This window comes from Dromaius novaehollandiae, chromosome 8 (assembly GCF_036370855.1).
Source record: "Dromaius novaehollandiae isolate bDroNov1 chromosome 8, bDroNov1.hap1, whole genome shotgun sequence".
NCBI classification, from domain to species: domain Eukaryota; kingdom Metazoa; phylum Chordata; class Aves; order Casuariiformes; family Dromaiidae; genus Dromaius; species Dromaius novaehollandiae.
In genome coordinates, this window is record NC_088105.1 from 38504758 (window position 1) to 38529396 (window position 24639).

General features: G+C 39.4%; 1 protein-coding gene across 10 annotated transcripts in view; it reads left to right on the forward strand.

Moving 5' to 3' along the window:
- The window catches only part of FGGY (FGGY carbohydrate kinase domain containing), a 153534-nt gene that overhangs the window by 100265 nt on the left and 28630 nt on the right, over positions 1–24639 (forward strand). For 8 of the 10 annotated variants that reach the window (XM_026105120.2, XM_064516265.1, XM_026105110.2 and 5 more), the window contains 6 exons: positions 3153–3260; positions 6668–6729; positions 11610–11757; positions 13455–13529; positions 17240–17360; positions 20710–20804. In XM_026105120.2, the coding sequence (XP_025960905.2) occupies positions 3153–3260; positions 6668–6729; positions 11610–11757; positions 13455–13529; positions 17240–17360; positions 20710–20804 (609 nt within the window). The remainder of the gene's footprint in view (positions 1–3152; positions 3261–6667; positions 6730–11609; positions 11758–13454; positions 13530–17239; positions 17361–20709; positions 20805–24639) is intronic. The other 2 variants (XM_064516263.1, XM_064516264.1) reach the window with 2 other exon arrangements.

The following is a 24639-nucleotide window of genomic DNA, read 5'->3' on the forward strand; positions in this document are numbered from 1 at the left end:
TATACTGTCCCAGCCCAGCATGATCACCAGTATTCTTTATTCCAACTGAGAGTTCCCACAGCAGAAAAAAAGATTATCTAGTACCCCCCTGGCTGTATTCATAAATGTGGAGATAACTCCCTTGTTTGCGCTGTTTATGTGTTGAAAGTTTGCTGGAATGTGTGCAAATGGTACTTCAGTGGTAAGATGATAGGAAAGTTTCGGTGTAACTTGATAAGAGGCAGCATGGAAATATCCTGTCCTGGCAAATTCCTGTGGGTGTCCAAAATACTGAGCCAGAAGTACTGGCTCCAGGGAGAGTTTGGTCTTTTAATCAGTCTACGCCTTTGAGTGTTAGTACAGATACAGGACAATTTGGAGAATAGTGGAGTAATGACATAAGAAAATGTTTTAAAACTGTATTGTTCTTGTTGATGTTTAGAACTTTCCATGCATTCATAAAGCATTTTAGTCAGAGGGCATTGTATCTTTAGTATCTTTAGTCTATCTGGTCTCTTCAGACTACTTAGCAGTTGAGCATAGCTCAGTGCTTTTAAGCTTGATACATATGGCATAACTAGACTCTTCAATCACAGATCATAATAGAGTACAGAGTACTGCAAACTTTGCTGCATTGAAAATATTTTGAGATGAGACTTCAAAAATGCAGGCCCATCCTGCCCGAAGTGTCCCTTCCCACCTTTAGGGACATGCGTGTTCGTCCATAACTAGAGGAAAGGAATGAGATGGGACGTGGCTTGTTTTCCCACTTCCATCACCACCTTGGAGCAGGTACTAAGTGGGAATCTTGGCTTACTACTGTGTCCTCAGTAAGGTCAGTGCTGCAGCATTGGTCTAGAATTCAGGTTATTTTAAGTTTTTAAATTTTAGGAGCATTTAATCAATACTTTCTGTTGTACTGCTTTTTGTTATTAAAATGATGAAAGAAGGCTTGCCTCATAGAGGTGTTGAAAACTCAAAAATATATTAATTTGTAGTTTTAAGAGAAAACAAAACAAAAACAAATGTCTTTGCAATGTTTTTGACGCAGCTTTGTCCACTTGGAGTCATAAATGCCTTTTAAATTCAGTGCAGCTACTCTTGCTCTTTAATGGGTTTAGTCGGCCAAAGTCTTACGCAGACACACAGACGCATGTGCATGCACGCAAACATCTTTAGTGAAAGTAAGTCAGCACATTAAAGCTGATAGAGGAGAATTGAGCAAGATTCTCTTACTCGTTAGATGTATTCCTAAGAGAAATCAGGATTGCTTGAAACTGTAGTGATGTATTTTGAGAAAACAGTTTTTGTTGCTTTGTTTTCCTACTTAACTTCATGTTCCTGACAAGAATCAGCTGCAATGTAAGTTGATGGCTTCAGCAGACTATTGTTTGTGCAGAAACCTCCCTGCTGGTTTATTTACTAAACATGTGTGATGCACAAATGCCAGTAAACTGTGTCTTAGAGCATATTCCCTAGTTGATAGCAAAAACGCTAAAAGTTTGGCCTGTTTAAATATAGGGAGAGCGTGCATTCAGTTGAACAAGAACAGAGCTTGGATTTTTAGTTATTACTCATGAAAACAATTTTGAGGTGAAGTCCTGGCCTTATTGAAATCAATAGCAAACCTGAAGCAATCTCAGTGGGTCTAGGATTTTGCTCATGAAGAGCGACATCTAAATACAAAAAAAAAAAAAAAATTGTCTTGTTGACGGAGAACCTTATTTTTGCTGAGGAAATATAAATCCACACCAACCTTCCAGGAGTCCCTATCTTGAAAATACATAGACTAATGTTGTTACAGAAATCTTGTTTCCTCCTCTTGGAGTGCTTCTCACCTTCTAGAGAACAACAGCTGCAGATCTAGCCTTCCCATTATCATTGGCTAGTGGGAAGTGTATTCATGCATCATGTGGCAGTGTAGGACTGCACTGCCATACACCTTTCCGTGGAAAATCATGGATGTGTATACCTTGAATGTATCAAGCTGCTTAGTCCTGGAAGACATGAATCATGCTTCAAACAGAAGCTAGGTAGCCTGCCTGCAGGAGTAGGTGACCTGTCTTCTCCAGCCTCTGCTGCAAGAATTATTAATGTATTCAACCAGTGCGAACACACAAATAGGCTTTGTAGCAAGTACTGGGACCCAGGTTCCTCCCTGCCATTACCCACCCCATTCCGTGCCTTATTTGCTGGACTAGATATCATACCTCCCTTATTTGCCGGACTAGATATCATACCTCCTTATGCTATCTTTCTCAACGAGAATCTGTCTAGACCAGGGAAAGTGAAACAGCTTTAATAGGACGAAAGAAGAATACCCTCCACCCTTATAAACTAGTAATTTGCAACTTCTGAAGCAGGGAAAGGAAATGAACCAGTGTCTCCCACATCCTGAGTGGTCTAACCACTAAAATATTGCATAGAAGCAGGACATCACTCTATATGTGGGTGGTATATCTGTATGCAAGCGCTAGAATACAGTACAGTTTCTGAAAGAGAGTGCTTCGCTACCCACCCTCACAAAAGGGTTCACAGGTGGGAAGGGAGAAGTGTTTTGTGTAGGGCTAAGCCCAAGTAAGGGGCAGGGTCGAAAGTTTACCCAGGCGAGTGTTTCCTGTTAACTGACACAAGAAAATCCCCTTTCACCCAGCCCACGTTTGCAGCTTCCACCCAAGGCACCTAAGTCCCCCGCCAGCGCTGTGCAGAACACCGGGAGCTCGGGGCTCCACCGCAGGTGTCGGGGGTTTAAGCCCTCTGACAGAACTCAGATCACTTCCTCCAAATGTTCGTTTAAATTAAGGTGGTTTTTTGGGAGGAACAGGGCAGTTTCTCTCTCCATATGAAATACAGCTTCTATCCCTGAAAGTCCTTACTCTTCCACATGGCCAGATCCAGCTGTTCTCTGAGGAGGGTAGGGGGATAACAAGTTGTGCAACCAGTAGCTGCAGCTGTGTCACGTAATCTGAAAATGATGGGAGTGGAGGGACGTATTTCTCCACGTTCTCCTTATGGTAAATCTCCACCCGTACATCTCCATTCATGCAGGTAGCTCCAATGGAGAAGCAGCAGTTGTTTTCAGTACTGGATTCTGATAGCTGCCAAACATGAGTTGTGAAGTACCTAGTTTGACAGGCAGTTTGATTCACTAGAGCTTTCTCTTACTTTTCCAGGTAAGTGAAACGCCCATTTTTGTGCCTGGTGTTTGGGGACCTTACTTCTCTGCTATGGTGCCTGGATTTTGGTTGAATGAAGGAGGTCAAAGCGCTACAGGAAAACTGGTAAGTGTTTGGAGACGCAAATAGACTCCAGGAAGGCAGGCCTGTCGTGACTGCTGTCATTGGGGGTAGCTTCACTGACAGTTCAACCAGAGCTCTGCCTGAAACATCTTCATAAGATCGTGGGAGAAGTCATCCTGTGGAAAGCAGCAGTTACTTGTTCATTATGTCCTGTACAGTCTGTTCCTTTTCATACTGAGAGGGGATTATAGATGAGGCAGAGCACCAAGGGCATGTCTACCTATTATTATTGTTGTTGTTGTTACTGTTGTGCAAGTGAATAGGCATTCTTTCTGTACTTTAGTAGGAGGCTGAGACAGACTTTGATATAAAAATATATAGATACTTTGCAATATATGGAAGAATGGTGCTCGTTGATGGGCTTAAATAAGTGAAAGGCATACTGTGCACAGAATAGCAAGACATTAGTATGTTATCCTGTCTAGATAGAGACTGAATATGTTGTCATGTCAGTTATTTCTTTGAGTGCAAAGAGACTGACTATATTAGATTAATTTAATTTATCAATACAAATAAAAAAAGACTGGATCCTCTAAAGCTGATTTTCCTTAGCTACAGTAAGGCACTCAGAACAAAAATGCTTAAAGCAAATTTAAAGAAAGAGTAGGTGTATAAAACAGTATTTAGGCAGACTTTAGGTGCTTGGATCCAAAAGTGTGACCAAGACTTCAGTGGCTGCTTAACTCTGAAAGCCCATGTGTCTCCCTGCTCAGTCTGTTTGAACACGGGGCTGCCCTGCCCTGAGCAGTGGGTTGCCGGGCTCGTGCTGAGGTTCAGCACCTACAAGGTGCAGGCCCAGTCCTGCAGGTATCCTCTGTAAGCTCACCAAACAGGCAGGTGGGTTAGGCCTTTCACAAATTGCAGGCATAATTGCTGTCTTACTCAGACATAGCACCACCCACCTTTTTAAAAGCTTAGCGGTCGGAGCACTTGTCCAGGAAATAGTAGATTTGGGCATCACTGCATTTATGCATTCCATACGAAATAATCACCTAATGAGAAACAGAAATAATCCTGGAACAGGAAGCCCAGACACACCCTAACCACGGAGTTACGAATTGGTGCTCCTTCCTGTGCTCCGTCCTTGGCCACGTGAATCTTACCTTCCTGTCTGCTTCAGTGGGACAGTCATCTCTCTTCCTCTCCTGCAGCCTCTGCTTCTGATCCCATCTCCGGCCTGTCCTTAGCCTCGTGGCTAAAGCACTCTCCCAACAGTTGGGATGTGTAGGTCTTAAATTCCTTGGGCCAAGATGGGGCTAGAACCAAAGTGTCCCATTTTATGGGCAGTGGTTACAACCACAAGAAAAAGTTAGTTTCTGCTCGTGATGATACCACTATAAAAGAAGAATAGAAAATCTTGTGCATTTTTTTGTAAGAACGCTTTTGAGAGGAGAAGTCTCTATGTGCTTAATCCAAAGTGGATGGAGACACTTACTAAGCTCTAGAAAGGATGCAGCAGATCAGTGTTTTCTGTTGGCTAGCTCAGGATGGTTCCACACTTAACACGTGCTGTGAGAGCTAGGGCATTTCAGAAAGGCAATTAAAAAAATTGCTTTTCAGTAATTACAGATATTTGGATTCCATCCTAGTACCAGAGAACAAGATGTTCCTGGGTCATTTAAGAAATTGCTGGAAAAATATATGTTCTTGTTAGGACCCATAGCAAAAGTCAGCAATAAATACTATTAGGTATATTGGGGAAGCTGTCTTATTAAAACATTCTTAGAATATTTCATGTGGTCTTCTTGAGGTTATATGTACACAAAACACATGGGAAGCCATAAGAAGAAACAGCGTATGTGCACACTGGTGTGTGGAGGATAGGTTGCATCCATCATTGTTGTAATTTTAAAGTGGTAGTCATTTTCAGATCCTGCTCTCTCATACTTTTGGTTTTCTGAAAACAAGAGGACATTTGGGGGAATTCTTTTCATTGCTTGGTCTATGCCCAAAGGTGAATTTTTTTCATGAAGTTTGAGGAGTCTGTTGAATTCTTTAGAAGCAAAACAGATTCTCCTTAGAAATGTCTGATTAAACTTCTGTTGATACGGCTATGAAAAAGATCTGTTGGATTTTGAAAATAGGTCCAGACTAAGTGCAAATTACTAGTGACTCTGCTTGTTTTGAAAAAGTTTGTTCATTTGTCTGTTAGCTGGGCTTTTGTGTTGGATTTTCAGGAGGTATGGGAAGAAAGATATTGCGTAATAGAGACAAAGGATGGCATTACATAACTGTAAAATAAAGAATAGCTGATGGGAGCAGAAAAGAAGTTCTAGGATGCAAGTCACATTTGGCCATTCCTTGAATTCAAGATGTTACATATGTAACTTCATAAGTGCTGTAATATTTTTGTGTACAGTGTTTTCATAGCCCACATATGTATATGATATTTGTTTATAGATTTATTTCTGAATTTATAAGCTCTTCCTATTAAGTATTTTCCAAAGAGATTATTTAAGATTACAAAATTCAATCCAGAGCTTTGTTTCTAATGCATATATGTGCTTGAGTCTTGTCTAGATACAAATCTCAGAGGTAACAAGCATGCATTATGTTTTCTTGCTATATTCATTTGTGCATGCCTTGTTATATAAGTTTTACTACACCGTTAAGGCCCAGACTCACACTGTTAAAAATTAAATACCAAATGTGGCTTGCTGCCAGTAGGTGTTGCCAAATATATTCAATGTTTTTGAGTACCTCTAGTTTTGCCTCCTTATTTTTACTGTCACCTCTGATGGGGTATTAGCCAGAGGACACAAAAACTGCTCAGTTACTGTCTGTGATCCTACATGACGCTTTGTTTTGTGACTGATGGTAGAACTGACTGATAAATTTAGTAAATTTAATATAGACAGAGTTTATACTGGGCTTTTTTTTGTAGCAATAATCACTTGTCAGGGCAAATATTTTGTTTCCTGCAGTGAACATACTGAGCATGTATTAGGATGACAGCACATCTGACATTTTATTTTATCAGTGATACAGAAAGATGTAGGGGTTTGGGCCAGGAAGACGTTCCTGGTGGAATTCCAATGTAGGTATCCATGCAAGAGAATGGGAGGGGTTAGTGGACATGCGCTTAGATATTGTTGGACAGGCAAAAATCCTTCTTTCAGCTTACTCTTCTGACGGAGGAGCTATATGCTTAGTGTTTTGCTTATTTTTGGTGTAGCATTGTTTTTTCTTACTGTTTTTAAGCCAAATTCTGAATCCAGTAATGTAAGTGGGAGTTTTGTCTTTGGCTTTACTTGGGCTAGGACTCAACACCTGGTGAGTATTTTAGAAGCTCTCCTGTCCTTTAGAAGTCATAATGCTGCATTACCCTTTTCTGGGACTGACTTTTTAAGATGTATTCATTCCAATAATGTTGCTTTCCTCTTTTTCAGATAGAGCATGTGGTCCGAGGCCATGTCGCTTTCCCAGAATTACAGGCAAAAGCTAAAGCCAGGTCACTGTTCTTATTCTTTGTCACATACGTGCCTTACAAACTGATGATACACTGATATACATTCCCAGCCCTGCAGAATTGCACTACAATATCCTTGTTCTGGAACGTGGGAATCAACAAACTGATAGTGAATTTGATCACCTGGTTTGGAAGTATCTACAAAAGCTTCCCAAGTGACTGTTGAAAGATCAAAGCTTTTAACTCCCCTTAAACATTCACCTTGGAGGTATCTAAGTGGTGATGTTGACTTTCTGCTTGTCAGCTTTTCTTTTGTATCCAGTCCAGTGTATTTCATGGTATCCTACCTTAGCCCTGTTCAGCAGACCGGTGTGCCTTGGACTAATGATGTGTCTTCGTTTGGAGGTGACAATGTTAAGCTCCAGGGATGAGCTGTACCTTATATTAAAAATATATTAATCAATATATTTGGAACAGTCATCTAATGAAGGGATAGCTACCGTAGGAAAAAATACTCCTGAGTGGCAGCAGAAATAGAACATAGACACCCAGGATAAAGTTTTAGACAAAACTTGAGATGTAGGAGTGAGTTGCAGGTAACTCCAGGCTTCCTTGAGGACTAGGCTGTGTGAGATGCAGAACTTTAGTTTGGTCCACTTTTAAAGTAGATGAAAACTAACCAGGGACTTCTTTCAAATCTGAACTTTCCCAAGCTATTTTGGCTCAGATTCCTTTTAAGATAGTTCACATCACTCCCAGAGAGATCTTAGCTGAACGGTTAGGCACATTGGATGAAAGTGTGCTTGTCTCTTTTAATTTCTTTTTCTCCTTGGATTAAGGAAAAACAGCAAACTTAACATTTTATCTTCACTCTGGTCTGAAATGCAAGGGTTGCTCCTGACAGATGTATTGAACACACAAAGTTACTTTCCATCCTCCCTGTGAGCAGAAAGCTACCGGATTTCTCTGGATGACCTTCTCATACTTTGCAATGTCCAATACCAAATATATCTCTGTATGCTTGGAATAAGGAATCTATATTGTTCAGAATTTTTTTTTTCCTTCTTCATTTGGCTTCCAGGCTGTTTTTCCAGCTCCTCCATATGAGGCACGAGCCTCACAAAGCTTACAGCAGTGGAAATTGGTTTGGCTAGTAATGCCAAGACAAACCATTTTTTCTGTTGGTAAAGTGATTATGCAGAAGTGGCCTACTTGTCTATAGTAGATCTGATACTGGACTGACCGTAACTAATTTCATAGTGCAAAAGGCTTGGACTGTGAAGGAAAAAGGATCTTAGATATGGAATATCAGGTATAACTTCATGTTACATGAAGGTATGGGGCCATGACTTTGAACTTGAGGCTTCTGCAGTTGGTAAAATTGTGGAGGATAGTATTGATAAAGAGGATTATGATATTTTATCAAGTTCATTCTCAATGATGTTTGTATAAAGTTTTCCAGATACCATTCAGATTTAATTCTCCTAACAAAATGTTTGCATAGCTATAAATTTAGTAAATAAATCTCTTACTAGTTTACCCTATTTTCTCTCTCCCTCTCTTCCTCAAATATTTTTAAGAAATTTAACTTGAACCTGTAAAAATCAGGAACTTTGCAGTTTGAACTGAATTTTTCTCTTCATTTCTTCATGCTGCGCATACCTGTTATGACATACTAGAGCACAAGCTTTAAGCTTATTATAACGACTATAGCAGCAGCTGTACAAAGTACAAGGCACTTTTTTAGTGAACAGTTTTGGCCCAAACTTTAATCATATCTTTCCTTAAATTAAGTCAAATATTTAATAAAAGCATGCCCTCTTTTCAGGGGGGATTGTTGATGATGATGATAGATTATTTGTCTGGGAATCTCAGTAGAATTTCAGAGAATCTGTTTTGTTATATTTAGTGTGTTCTCTTTGTGGGTGCAGGAATTTATACATGTTTTGCAAGTAAAAATGGTTACAGAAAGAAAACAAAATGAGAATTCTCTAATTATGGGTTTAGTTGCATGTTACCTTTGCTTCCCATGCAGGGTGCAACGCTGTCAAGAGTTAGGCTGATTTTGTAGTGGCAAACACATGCATGTCTGGATCATTTAAAAAAAGAAAAAACATCTGAGCTCACAAATCTGTGCCTCTTACTCACTGCTGTCTTTTATCTTTTACCTATCTTTTACCTACTGTCACAAGAGTTTCTGCTGATGACTGATCTCAGAAGCTTCACTCTGCATATACCAGGAGCAGGAGTTTGCAGGCATGAGGCGGCTTAGCCAGACTTGCGAGACACCATCTCCCACTGACCACTTGTACTGAAGGCTGGCCAGTCTTGTGCAACCCTCCCAGTCCTATCGCCATGGTCCCGTTTCCCTTCTTTTACTGGAAGTGGAGAGGACTGAGTTACAGAAGGATTGTCTGGATGGCTGTAAATTTAGCCATTGGTCTAATTGCCATGCTCTGTGGGCAACAAGACTGCTTCTTTTCATGCAGTTCAGCAAATCGCAGAAATTGCTGTGTAGATAGCAGAGTCGATCTTCAGTCTCTGTATTGTGTAGGTCCGACATCTAGCCATCACTGATGTGGTAAAATCCAAGATATGTAGGCCAGAGTATGAAATAAAAGAAGGAAATAACACGATCATTTATGCTCTAAAGTTTAAATACTTACAGTTGCTAGAATCAAAGTTTCTTATCTTCTGGAGGAACGAAAGTGTCTAACTGTTTGACATCACGGATTGTATGTTCTGTGGCACTTCGTGAAAAGCCATGTGTTAGGACAAAATTTCTTTCCCTTCACTTCTGAATGCCATTTCCCCATCTAGAGAGATGGCTTCTGGAAAACAGCAGTGAAGTGACACACACCTCTCTCTCAGCTCTTCTAGGATCTTTCAGACAGTAGATAATAATAGTATTTGTCGGTTTTCTGCACCTGTAGATTTTTAGGGCCTTTTTTTTAGATTTAGAAATTTAAAATATTTAGATTTTTTCCTGAAAGATACCTGCTGCCATCTTCCAAGATTCCTAAACAAATTAAATACCAAAATCTTGTTGCTTTCTGAGACTGTGTCCCTGATACAAACATAACCTTAGGCAAAGTTGCGTTGATTTATTACTCTCCACTTTCAGCATAATTCCTTTTTAATACCAATCGTTTGTGTTCAGGTCTGCAAGCCAGATCCAGCTGCTACTGATACCTTTTCACAGGACTGAATAGAAAATGCTCCAGAGAGCCTGTGGTTTAATACGTATAGCACAGGCTTGGTAGAGACTGGAACTGGCAAGTGTTTGAAGGATCTTGCCAATAACCCACATTTATACATAGAAAAAAAGAAGAAAAAGTGTGGAGAAGTGTAATTCTAAGGTTATTTGGTCTTAAGCGGATTTGGCTGGACTTCAGCTTGTGTTGCACAGGTCTCGTTCAGAGTAGCCTGAACGGTTAAACCCTGTGAGTGTAATTGAGCAGCGTGGAGATCAGATAGAAGCGAGGATGTCTGGTAGGCCTCTGGTTGAATGGAGTTTTCCTTCATTTTTCTTCCCAACCATCAAACCAAGATTTAGACTGGAAATCAATGACTTTGTCATTAGCGAGTATTGTTTATAATGTGGTCTTTAGGGATGTAGAAATAGGGCCACTATTAGAATGAGGGAAAAAAATGATTGTGACTTCCAAATTATGATAATTCAGGTCCAAGAAGACATATAAAGCACATTTAAAAGTATGTGAATAATGACGTGAATTAGTTATTTTAATGTCTTCCAAGTGTACTTCATTTTGAGTGATATCCTCTGATAGCATACACATGGTAAGGTATAATTGAAAAAACATGCAGCTGAATGGTTGAATGCAAAGTATAAATATACAGCTGCTAGGAGGTCAGAAGTCAAACTAGTAAAGCATATGCCAAATTCCCTTAGGGATCTCATTAGTGCATGATTGAATATACATGTAGAGGCTAAATGAATATCACTGTTTGGGTCTACAGTGGATGAGACAATGACTAATCAGTTGTAATTAGGGTTAGATGCTATTGTTGACCCACATGTCTAGAATTAAGTGCCCCACTCTGAGATTTCCTAGGAGTTGAAAAATATATATGAATCTGTTTATGATGGTATGAGTGTTTGAAAAAATATTCTGACTATAATTGCAACATTTTTAAACTGGAATGTCACTAAAGTCATGGCAAGCCAAAGCACTGGGGAGTTCACCATTAGTCCTACGATTCCTGCTGGCCCAGGGCAAAGGCTGTGGATATTGTGGGGATGGGTGTAGTGTCTGAACTTAGATACAATCATATTTAGGCCCATGTTCAGCTCCTCCCTAAAACAGCAGCCACTTGCTTTCTCTCCTCCACCCTTATTGCTGCATTTTAATCATAACACATACTGAAATAGTTACGGTTTAAAAAAGGAAAGCTCTAAGTCCAGCACTATTGATTAATCAGAGAAATTATTAAACATTGTAATGAAATTTTATTTTCATTTCTCTCTTGAAGCCTCCTTATTCCTCTCTCTGGGCTTTCCTTTCTATTGCTTTCACTTTCACAGTGTCAGCACCTGCTTTCTGCTACAGAGAAGCATCATCAAACCCCATAATATCCCACAGCTTCAGCTCCACTAGGGACCTGTGGGAGCCAGTGTACTGCTCAAGAGCATCAGCTTCCATGGTCTCCCCTCGTCCCGCAGAACTGAGGGGTTTGGGTGGTTTGCTGAGTGCAAGCGCAGATGGACGTCCCTGCTAGCTGCCCTCTGCAATGCCACGTGCTCCGCGAGCAGTGGCTTTGTCTTCCCCTTTGTTTTATATCTGGGATTTGGGATTCTTTGATGGTTCTTTTGCATTTAGTAGTAGAGGTGCAAATGTTTTACGTTTGATGAATAACCTCCCCTGCTTTTTTTTTTTTTTTTCAACTTGTTTTTCTTCTAGTTCTCAAAGTATATATACATACTTGAACAGTCACCTGGATCTGATTAAGAAATCTTTGCCTGTGGGTTTCCTCACTGTTGATTTACATGTTTGGCCAGATTTCCATGGCAACAGATCTCCCTTAACAGATCTGACACTAAAGGGCATGGTAAGAAACAGCCTGTCTTTGCAAAAAGGTCAATATGGGGTAAAAAAAAAAAAAAAAAAAAAAGTTTGGAAAGAACTTTTTTTTAATTTTAAACATACTCCTCCTTAGCTATTTAAACTATCCCATAGGGTTTTGATTTCTTGCTGTATTTTGAAGTATGCTAATGTTTCAGTAGAAAACCAGAGATCAGGATACTTCAGATATTGCTAGAGCCACATCTATTTTCTAAAAATATGAGGAGGTGTGTTGTCTCGCAGTACCTTTTGTAGGAATTACACTTCAGAACACCGAGGAGCAACGCTTGCTGTTGTAAATTCACCTGTCTGCCTGATTTAACCTTTCCATCGTAATGAATTTTGCCACAAAATTGGTTATGAGTATCTGGAAAAGGAGTGAAATATTCTGAGGAGAGATTGTTTAATTCAAATGGGTAACTACTGAGTAAATTTAGAGTATTTGAGTTGCTGGGTGGTTAATTTGAACAGAAACTGAAACGCTCCAGTGCTTGTTATGAAGAATGGGCGTATGTTCTCTCATGGTTAAAAATAAGCAACCATGGTGCTTGACACATCTTTGTTCAGAGCTGAACGCAATATTATATATATATTCTGGCTTGTGGTATTAAAAATGCTACTTCTGGAACCCAAAGGGCTATACTGAAATGCTGCGTTCAGTAAAGTTTGCAGAGCATTACAATCTAGAACCCAAAAGGAGCAACTTTTGGAAGCTCAGCAGGGAACCACCACTGATGAGATTTTCAGCTCATGTTTAAACATCTGGAGGTTTCTCCTCACTGAACGTCATGATGGCAGATCAGCTAAGCCACAGGTCAGGATGTTACTGTGCAGGACCAAGACGGAGGAATACCATAATGGTATAATTTGATGGTGTCAGTATATCTCTCTGGTGGTTAGTGCAGAAATGCTCTTTGAATTGGCATGTTGTCCTTGGAGTGAATGTCGCAAGCTACTTTCCAGTACCAAAACCTACCATATTTGTGACTGAGGTAGAAAAGGGTAGTTTTAAGTACTACAACACATTTTCAATCACAGACCAGGGAAACATTTTTTTAAAAAAAGTAGATGGCTTACATATTTTTGGGTCCTGAGTAGACCTGCATTGTTTTATGAAAGAAATACTTGCTGCAGTAGAATCAGAATTTCCTTTGGTTTGATGACGTTATGCAAATATTGCTAATAGCAGTGCATCTTTCCTGCAAGAGTTACGGCTGCATTCAGATCTTGCCTGTGTTGATATTAATCCAGCATAATTTATGTCAGACTAAAGGATGTTAAGATACAGTCCTTAATTATGAATTGCCTTTCAGTGTTAGGGTGCTTGGAAGCGGGGAGGAGAAGGGCTTTTAAAATGTTATTTTTATGTAATACTATGTTAAAATTACGACATTAAACACGTTCACAAGCAGTATCTGAGTCACAGCATAAAACTGTCAGAGACAGTCTATCTCTAATCCCATACAGTATGCTGTTTGTTCTTTATTTCTTTGCAAGGACAAGTGCACTTTATGTGGTTCTTTCCCAGATCAGGAATAACATGTTTAACATAACATTATGTGCACATCTCACAAAAATAGGGCTTAGAAATAGCACTTAAACTTGTTACAACAAGAAACCACAGAAAATAATGGAGTTTTACCTTGGCCGGATTTGTGCATTTTCTTTTTGATCTTCACACAGGTTGTTGGACTAACATTGTCTCGAGGTCTGGATGAACTTGCCCTTATCTACTTGGCCACGATTCAAGCCATTGCTGTAAGCCATTTTAAGTACCTAATAGAATAAATGAATTGTCTCATGTTCTGTGGCAGACTGATTGTTCCCTTCTGCTAAATAGATTTCTAATAATAGATGAATTCACTTAATAGGCTTCTTAAAGAAACAAGATATTGTTTACTCACATTGGTGACTATTCCCTACCCGAAAATGATGGACAAGGGGAAGCCAGAGTGAGGGGAAAACGTCCCCTAAAAAGTTTTCTGTCTATGACAATTCTGTAAACGGAGCCTTTGCCTGTAGTGCAGATGTGAGGCAAGATCCTGATGCTATATGGGACAGTGGTAACATCGTGGGCTAGGTAGAGGTTAAGCTGAAAGAGTGGTTGAAAAAAAAAAAGCCTTGGCAGTTATATGAAGGAACTTGGTCTCCCCTATGATGCCTCAGCTTCAGACTGTTCCTAAAACCATGGATTTCCCCTTGTTGCCTGTTAGATGAGTCAGGACTCTGTACCACAGCAGGTCAGCGTGGGTCTGTGATTCAGCTCATAGTGCCACAGACTGAACAGAAGCAGAGCTCATTCCTCCCTTGGTCTTCCTGTTGCAAGGCAAGCTCTTGCCCTGTATATAGCCTTCTCAACCTGGGGCTGTTTAAAAGTGGACAGAGAGACCATCTTCATGAAAACGTCATAGATGTTTGCTAATGTGCTTAGATGGCTAATTTTACGGGAACACTTTTGTTCTTGCCCTAGTTTTTTCAGATGAGGCTTTCTGGATCCTAGGATTTCCTTTCACAAGAAATCCTAATTTGAAATGAAATCCGGGGTCAGAGAAGCTGTTTGAAACCCTGGCGTGCAGTATTTTCAGTGGTGTACCCCGTCCTGTCCCCAGGCATCTGATGACTGAAGCTGACGCTCCTTTGACATCCTTTTTGTGATTGTTTAAAAAAAAAAAAGTTTGTTGAACTTGAGATGTTTTCAAAAAACATTAACAGTTTGATGAATTGGGGACTTTTCCTGACAAAACTCTGTTCAGTTGGAAAACTTCCAAACTGCTGTACTGGTTAAACAACAACTAAAAGTCTTTGCTAGGCTGGGTCAGCCATCTGGGATAGAGGGTGGGCGGCTGCTGTAAATTTACTGCGAGTCGTATGCCTAATGTATTAACCCTCCATCTTCAGCAAATAGCGATAATTTAACCCGAGTCTGGAATTCACTGTTGTCAGTTTTGATCCTTTTTAAGATGAATGTAGCTTGGTTATACCTGATGCTTTAGTATAATCCCACAATTTAAATAAGAATGTCTAGGAGAGTTTAAACAATGCCAGCTACTGATACTGTCCCGTGAAAGAAGCTGAAAACAAAACTTTCCAGTATCGAACAGGTGCTCCCTTATTACATTGTGCTAATGAAGTGGAAATATTCACTGCTGGACGTCCTGGGAAAGTCACCTATAATCTGACTGTATGGTGCAACTCAAATTTTAGTGTGAACCACAAATACTGTGTTTAACACTAAATTCAGCATTGCTGTGTCTTTTTGATAGTTGATTGTATTGATCATGAGATACAAGATAAAAATAAAAGACCATTCTATAGCTTTCTTTTTATTGTAAATTAACAGGAATTCATTTTTCTTAAAACACCATTGAAACGGTAATTAAAAAGTAGACAGAAATAGACTTGTTTTTGACTTGATATATTTACTAAATGCTAGTGTGATACCCAGAATATTTAATTTTCCTCCCTTATCCTGACACTCCAGTTTCAGCTTCACTTTTGTTGAAGGAAATGCTTCTTGTTCAGGACAGCCCCAATCCTGTACCATTAGTTGTCTTCAATGGATGCAATGTAGACTTTAAACCTAACTGAAAACCTTGTAAAAAGTGTAGGCCTGCCCACAGAATGTTAATCTCTAGTTTTCTTTTCAGCAGGAGACTCTTTTTTCTTTTTATGTAAAATTTGCATTTGAAGACCCTCAATTTGCATTTTCTCCAATCCAGGATTAAATTAGCTCCCCCCCACCCACAGTGAAATAAGTCTAGCTTTAATTTAAATTTCTGTGTGAATACAATTTTCCAGGCAGGTAAACACAAAATAGTTTTCACAGCATGTTCTTTCTCAGGGTCTTAGGGGTGTGCATGTTGTGCGAGAAGTTGTTAATAAATTTGAATTTCAGAAATAATGAAAGAGAATATCCTTTTAGCTATTCATTGCAAAACGTGATGCAGCAGTTAGACCGATGGGGACATGATCAGAGATATAATTGTGGCCGTCAGGCCAGTTCTGAGGAGACAGGCTCTTTTTAGAGTAGTTTATTTTTCCATAATTAAAATTGTGGCTGTGTCATTTGGAAATTAGCCCTCTGTGTCAATAGGGAAGTGATGGATTTAGTCAGCTGGTGTTGCGGCTGCTAGAGTTCCTCATAACCACTTGCCTTAAAACCAAAATACATTTGAAGGCCTATCCAGAGTTGTGCCAGTCATTCATAATAAACATCTCAAGTCTGATGAAACTGGTAGTTTCAATTTTCAGTAGCTTTATTTGAAGAGGGGTTTATTGCAGGCTGGAGACCTCTTAATGAACTTGGAGCATAAGATAGAGAAAACTTAGACGTTGGTTAGTAAAAACTTCAACCAGATGGTGTTTTGGGGGGCATTTACATAGAAAAACAGTGAGCTTGGGCAAAGTTTTGGCTTAAATTTGGCAGGTAGTCAAGTCTGAAGTTCCACATTAAGTCCAGGGAATATAAAGAGCTGACAATTTTGGGGACAAATGGTTTGTCGAAGGAACTGACAATTTTCTTGCAAGAGGAAGGAGGGAAAGGGTTGACTTCAGTGAATAGTTGGAGGCAAGCAAAGCAAACAGAAAGAGGAAAGATTTCTTAGGAGTGGCAGTGTATTTGCTTCCATCATTTACAGAATTGAACACTGAACTTTCCTGATCTGACTTTATCAAAGTGTAGACTTTAAAAGAGGATTTTAAAATATGCCTGTGTTTTAGATATGTTTTGATTAATCCAGGCATGGAATGGAGCATTTTATTTTGATCCGTATAAGGCAAAAGCAGTGAGTTAAGCCAACAGAAAATTCTTTAAGGTTTTCCTTTTTGCTGAAAGGAAAATACACAGCTTTCATTTGATTCTTTTTTGTTGTTCTCTTTTGCTGTTTGGCTCCAGAATTGAAATTTCCATACTAATCTGATTTTCAGATGCTGTAATACAAATTGACTAGGAGTTTTTGATGGGGATGTCTTTGCCGCGTAGGGCTTAGTTCCGGGAATGTTTTCTGTACTCTGCAGCTCTTGGTCACAAAGAGCTGCTTATCACTGCCCCCAGTTTTTCCTGACACCCGTTTCTGTGCTGTACCCATTTTCCTGATACCCATTTCTCATAACCGCTGTCTCTGGCCATGCAGGTAGCGCAGCTCCCTGGGAGCTCTGTGTTCCTGTGTGCTCGTAGCTACCTGCTCTCTCCTGCAGCCAGCCCCAGGATGCTTCTCGCAGTCTGCTGCGCTTCTGTACTTCCACTGTCTGATTTTTCTTGTTCTTAATTACAATGCCTGTTACTGGCTAGAAGCTAAGCAGAGGCCCTACCCCTGCAGGCCCATTCCCGGCCGTCAGGCTGCTGTTAGGGGCACTTAGTATCTATGCATGTCTATCATTCTTTTAAGCATGTTGTTCCTTAAGTTCTTTGCCTGTGTTTGCTCTCCTGTGCTCATCTGTTGTTTTTTTCCCTCCCGCCCCTTTTGAAGTTAGGAACGAGACATATTTTGGAAACTATGCAGGCTGCAGGGCATCATATCAACACACTGTTTCTGTGTGGTGGGCTGAGCAAGAACCCCCTCTTTGTGCAGATGCACGCTGACATTACTGGTAAGTTAGAGGAAGTGGGGGGAGAGGAGTGTAAACTGCGTTATTATTTTAGGTGGCTAAATACTTTGTCTTCGGAAAAATAAATACTTTCTTTATATAGAACTGTATTTTGCTGCTTGGCCAAAAATTGTATAATGAAATGTTACTTCCTGAAAGACTGGATTTCCTGAAATATAAAGACATTTGAATAACACAGAGATGTGGTACAAACAAAGCTCCATAATTTGTATTGTTAGACAACAGACTTCCTAGAGAAACATTGAACATGATTTCCAATCTGTAGCTCTTACCCTTAAAGGTTTTTCTAAGAAGGTGCAATGGAATTAATGCAATAAAATTTTTGTATGGAATTTTGAAAACTACTATGTATACATACATGCTTTTCACTCTCAGGATTTAAAGAAAAGTTATTCTAAACTTACAGAAGTGATGCCATTAGTCTGATCACAACAAGGTAAAATAGACAAGAATAACGCATAGTACATTTTGTGAGCATGTTTGACGTAAGATGTGTTGTATTTCTTCTGAAACGTCTATTAGCTTTGTCCTATTTGAATTCTGTTGGACTTCTCCTGACACTTCTTGCTCACAGTGGATATTTTATCAGTTATATGGAACCTTTTTTTTCAGAATTGCTTCCGTGTTCATATCATTAAAATGATTTAGGGCACAGTTTGTGAATCCTTGCTCCTGCATGGAGTTGCATTTGATTTCTGTAGAATTCCTGATGGATGGAAGGGCCTGTATGTATGGTACTTTACAGGAAGAGGTCTCAGGCTTGCACGGTATTTTTAAACTCCCTTTAGCCTGCCTGCATGGGATATCTTAGCACACCTGCAAGTCTGTTTAATATGCCTCAAAAATACGGAAAAAATAGCAAAATTGAGTTTAAAGGACTTCAGCGAAACTTGGAATGAAGTGCATTTTGGGTGTATTTCAACTTAAGACCAGTTGAATTGTCAGGAATGAAGTTTAAGGCTCAGATTTAGGGCATTTGGTATGAAGATCTGACTTGCCCTAACAACAGACCATACTTCATAACCTTGAAGCAGGAAGGAAGATGAAAATATGCTTTATGTAATTACCTGAAGAACAAACAGAAATGAAGACGCAAATAGCATAGTGGCCATTCATCTAAAATTCACTAAATACATTGTTGTCAAAGTGGTACTTTCTGTTTGTGAAAAATGATGATGTCAAGTGCACACCTTTCCCTACATAACTCAGATGTTTTAGGTGAATTTCAGCTGCATGTAGAGTTGTGATTTTGGCTCATGATTTTTAAAATAAAAGATCTGTGAAGAGGTATTCTGATTAAAATGTAATCTGGAGTCCTTTGACTGTAACTAATGGCCAAGTACAATTCAGTATGAAAAGGTCTTTTTGCAGTCTGTAGTTCTCCCCCGTTTGTACAATCTGTGACTGACAAGGGGTGTCAGAGTTCATCCCACTGAAATGCTCTTGGTTGTGTTGAGCTCATTAGAGCCTATCAGATAAAATAACTAACATTCCAGGATCAATCCCCCATTCTTATACGAAAAGAAAAAATCTGAATATATTATTGTTAGCTGGAAATGCCCATGACTCAGTCATGCAGACATCCAATAGATAATTTCGCAGGCCACTTAGAAAGTATCTTGATTGTGTTGTTTGCCTGGTAAGAATTCTGTATACGTTGTGATGATGGGGAAGTGGGCAGTAAATTCTAGAGCACGCTGAAAATGGTCTAGTGCTTCAAAGCCTAGCAAACACCCCGAGTAGCTGTAAGCTTTCGTTTTACCTGTGTTCAAAGTTGACCCAGTTCCTGAGCTGTGGGACCATCATAAGAGGAGGTGACTGATCCTACGCTAATATTTTTAAGATGGACTGATTTGGTCACAATTCAGAGAAGTTTAAGGGATGGTGTAACTACACCAGTTTTGCTTTGCTGTTAGTAGCCGTTCCAGCAATCAAACAACAAGTCCTCCCTGTATCCACTTTCTTTCCCTGACACTCTGTCTGTGCTAACTAGAGGGAGAAGTGGTAAAAAGGCCGCTGTTACAGCTCTGTGTCTCTGAAAGCTGATTGATTGCAAGCAGCTTTATGCTGGTGGAACAGTGCAAAGTGGGCATAATGTACCTGGATGCCTAGGATGCTAGGTGAATCTGCTCTGTATTCATAATTGTTTCTTGTATTAATAACTTTATTCCCCATTTTGAAAAATGTCTATTTGTCTTTTCTGAGGGAAAGGCTCTGTAGCAGTAGTTCATGGCTCACTGGTCTCAGTGAGAGATCCTCTTCCAAATTTCAGCTCTTTCTGATTGTACAGTTGGATCTCAGGAGCAGCACTTCTTTTTTGAGTAATATTGAGACTATTCACAGAAGTCCATCTCCCAGCAGTGTGTTTGCATCCTCAGTCATCGAATGAAATTATCTCAGTAATGGAAATGTGCATACATGCCAAATACCGTAGGAATATTAAATTCTTTGGCTTATTGAGGGTGAGCATCTAATGTGTAGTTAGAAAAGTAGTTAGAATGATGCAATTATTTTAGTTTTTTTTTAAGAGAATTAAGAAAGCGGGTGACTTTTATTTGTTTATTCTCCTTTTCCTGCTGTTATTACAGTAAAATACAGATCTTAGAAAATTTTGTGTGAACTGAGGGAAAGTATGTTCATGATACTACTCGTGGTAATGAAACTTAATTTGTGTAGAAAGTAGTTAGTATTTTAATTCTCCTTCAGAATATATAGTGAGTTTGTTTGTTTTTCTGGGGTTTTAATCTCCTTTTCATGTGTCTTGTAAAATTTGGAAGACAAGACTTCTCCTGTGATTTCATGCATAGCTTATGAAAGCTTACTGCTCATATTTTTATGTCTTCCAGCAAAAACAGACTGGCTTTGTTGATTATATATTTAAAAAAACAAACTCAAAAGAAACTCTTTTCTATTCATTGCAAAAGAAACAAAAAGCTTACCACCTTATTTTCCCCTCCAGGTCACCTTTCAGTAGGTGGGTGGGTTTGTAGGGTGTGGGTAGCAGGTTTATACCAGGCTGTTTGAGATAAATAGCTGTTGTCAAAGAGCCGGGGGGTTATTCTTTATACGTTTTATGTTCTGCATGGATATTTTGCTGAAATCATTTTATTTAAATTCTGCATTTTTCTTGGAGCCTGGAACCACAGAGCAGAGATATTTGCATTAGTCTACAATAGAAGTGTAGCTCTGAGTGGAGTTGCGAACTTGGTTTCCAAGTCAAGTCCTTTTTCCTTTCTTTTTTCTTTGTAGTTATTGCTTTAATTATTTAGTCTGCCATTAGTGCTGCACTGCTACATTCTTCCTAACAGAGGCGTGGCTTTTTCTTCTATAGGCAAGCCTGTTGTCCTGTCCAAAGAAGTGGAGTCTGTTTTGGTGGGTGCTGCTATTCTTGGAGCTTGTGCTTCTGGGGATTTTGCATCTATACAGGTATGCAGTACCTGGATTTCTTTCTGTTTTATAGCCTTTTACACTTTGCAGTTTGGCACCATGCACAGACTTTAATTTAAATGGAAAGGTTAGTACCTTCTGCACAGCCAGAAAAGTGCTAGCATCACATGCATCACTTCCTCTCCACCCCCTTTTTAACTCCATATGTTACCGAGGTGTATTGAAGATTCATTTGTGACGGGGGGGGCATGCAGGTGTAAGCTGCTTTCTATGAAATTAGGCTACGTAATTTCACAGGTGAACAAGGAAGTTTGGGAAGGTCCTGATAAGAAGGTCAGACTTTCACCTCTGTTACGATATTTGTCCTACTTTGCTTCCTTTGTAATGAGGAATCTTAGACATAAGGAACAACGTAGTAGTATTTACACAGTAAAAAAATAGCACACTTACAGCTCGTTTGGCCCATGGTGAATGTATAGTTAGCAATGAGGAGAGAACTTAATGTTTATTCTTGTTATTTTAATCCATTTACATTTCTAAAAGTAGCAGTAAGGCTTTTATTTTCAGTGGATCAGCCAGAGCATGACTTAGTTGCATTTATGTAAACAACAGCAATACACAGAGACCTGAAGAAGGGCTTATATGCCCCAAATCTTATCTATTTTTCCACCTGTCAGTTCAGCTAATAAAAGGCATTTCTTCTCCTCGTGTTACACATAGGAACTAAACACTGCATTGCAATCCATTTGTACAAAATCATTTTTCAAGATGGTCTCTAGATGCATTTTTCTTTCTGACATCAGCCACAGATTTTTGTAGATGAAATTTTGAACTAAAACTTAACTGAATGTGCTTTCTGAATAATGGGTAAGCTTCTCAGCCTGGTTCAGTTGATGCAATACCATTGGAATCAATAAACAGATGAAAATTAATTGAGCAACTGGCCCATGTTTGGAATTTTTCCAAATGTGAAAGGGAGTTTGAATATTCTACAAAGCAATACAGATTATCAGGAAGAGTAGCTTTCATTCATTAGAATTCTTCCATTAAAATTATTCCCATTGCAACAAACATTGTACAATGTATGTATCTGCATTTAATAATTATAATGCTTGTAACTAAAACTCGATCTTTTGGATGAATGTAATTGATTTCAGTAGCAGCTTTTGGTTACAGGACTTCATGCTTAATTCGTACTCCTCTGTTAATCTTTTGCATATCTTCTGCCTTCAAATACACAGATATTTTGTTCCAAGTTCAAGATTTTTCGCACTATTATGCAATAAGTGAGCACCTCAAAACTGTTTTTATTAAGTCTGTCCTTATAACGCTTATAAAATTCTAATGCTGCAAAATTTTATCTAATGTGTTTTTATATTATTTTGGTACATTCTTTTACATTTAATTTTTATGCCTACCTCTCTATACCAAAATATTTCAGAAGCATATCCAAGAATGTCAGAACAAATACATATTTTGTACATATGTACGTACATATCCGTCAGCATAGCATGCTCCTTCAGAAATCTTTTTGAGTGAAACTAGATCCTTTAAGCCGGTTGTGTCAGAGATTTTTTAATTTAAAGAGTGTTTGCTCTTTTACTGTTGTGATGTGTCAGGAGGTTCCTACCGCCTGGCTTATAGGAATGTTTTGTGGCTTGTCATAAGTACAGTGCAGGGTCTGTGGATCTTCCCGGGCTAAACTTTATTAAGTGCTTACCCATGACTGTTGGGAACAGTGCTTGAGGACTCCTTATGCTCACTTCCCATCTTTGCTCGAACCAGAGAAGTTAATATAAGTTCACAAAGAAAAAGAATAAATGTAAATTTGAATCCAGTGCCTCAGCACTGCATATGGAGTCTGATTTCCCAAATGCAGCTTCTGCCTTTTTCAGTTCTTCAGCAGCTACCTCTACAAGGCCTGACCCAGGGGTTATGCTAGTCAGCAGGAATGTTTCCCTTCATTTCACTGAGTTACAGATCAAGCCCATATACTTCCTTGGAGTATCTCTGCAAAAGAAAAGGGGAATCTAATTTGAAGACTGTTGTTTTATAAATGGCACTGGACATTTGTACCATGTTCCATTCCATCATACTGCCTGTGGTGATCACTGGGAGCTGGATGAGGCCCTGAATCCAATCCTGGATACTAGAACATTTCTGCACTCACTAGAGGTTTTGACTTAGTATGGGTTTGGAAGATTGTTGTTAAAGAGGTGCCACCAATGGTAATATCTCTTGTATCAGCAGACCATTAGACTGTGTAAAAATATTTTTAAAAGAAGTCAGCTGTATGAGATCAAGAAACAAGAAACTGTATAGGTGTCTTTTGGGAAGGAAGTTAAATACATATCTTGCATTGCACTTCAATACATTTATTTTTCTAACAAATATTCCAAAACAGATATTTCTTAGAGGTGCTCCTGCAAATACTCAGTATCAGTGCAGTCTTTGCAAATAATACAAGTAACTAGCTGTTCTCCAGTAGATGGTTTGTGCGTATTTATTGTGCCTTTCGAAGGCCTTTGCTCAGTGTAACAGCAAAGGAAAAAAATGCGTTTTTTTTACCAATAACCTCATGGCTCTGTTTATTTGAAGAAGGATCTTTACTGTATTTGTCTCAGTGATTTTGGTCACATTTCTCAGAATTATTTTTGGGTATTTCCACTTCTCAGTGTCAAATCAAAATACTTAAAAGCTATCTGGTTTTCATGGGTTGGCAGTTCTCCATTTTCTAGAACTCAGACCTCTTTAGGGAAGCTTAAAAACAGCACCCAAAACCAAGATCCCTCAAAATCACTTCAGATGATCTTAGTCCAGCTCTAACATGCTCTGCTAACAGAAGCGCCGGCTGTTAAAAAGACATGTAAAATCCAGTAATGATAAGCAATAGTAGCAGTGCTGCCAAGCTTCTGCCTGGGAATCTCATACAGAAATGTGTGCATGTGCGCAGTGAGGCTGATGCTTCCGGGAGCTGGTGAGCCTGCTGAGCAGGGCTGTTCTTGTATCTGTGCAGTAAATCAGATGCTTTAGGGATATAACGTACATGAAGCGTTACAGCTGACTTGCCGTGCTGTTGGGGTTGGGGTTTTTTGGGCATAGGGCAACCAAGTCAGAGCCACTGCTCCAGCAGTCTGCTGTTCACTCAGAAAATCTTGGCACCCAGAGAAGATCCTCAAAATCCATCAGGGCATCACTTCTCAGTAGGAGGAAAAAAAAGATGAGTTATCTAGGAAAGACCCAAAGATATGTTAGATATGTTAACCTTACACAGTAATTAGAGTCTACTTAGATTAACGGTTGGGAACTGTGTTGGAACTGGCTGGTGTTTCCTTAGGGATAATGTGTCTGAATGTGCTGTTACTCTCATAATCCCGTACTATGCTGATCCTTAGTCCTGTGGCATCCCAGCACTGGGATCTGGAACTGGGGTATAGTGTGCTTCAGAGGCAGATGCACTGGAGGATCATGGCTCCACAGGACAGGGAGCTGACTTACCTACATACCACTGTGTGATAAACCTGATTGAAGTACATGTGAAACAGTAGGATTCTGCCTCTTCACTTTCTTGGGCAATTGGTCATAATAACTGGAACAGTAAAGAGCTTTTCCTGTATCCTTTCATATCCCTAAATAAGTTTCTTCTCACAAAGAACCGAGCACTAGCCTACCTCCTGTCTCCTTTCCCTTTATATATGTTTTACAGCAGTGGCTGTTTGCAGGATGCAATATTTTCTTCTAATTCCTAATTCTTGTATCTTTTTATTCTTATTTTGAGTGATTTGCCAAGTAAAGGAGACTTTCGTGGTCTTTACTGACCACATCTGTATTAGTAAAAAAAATTTCAGTATCCATGAACTTTGCAAATAAATGT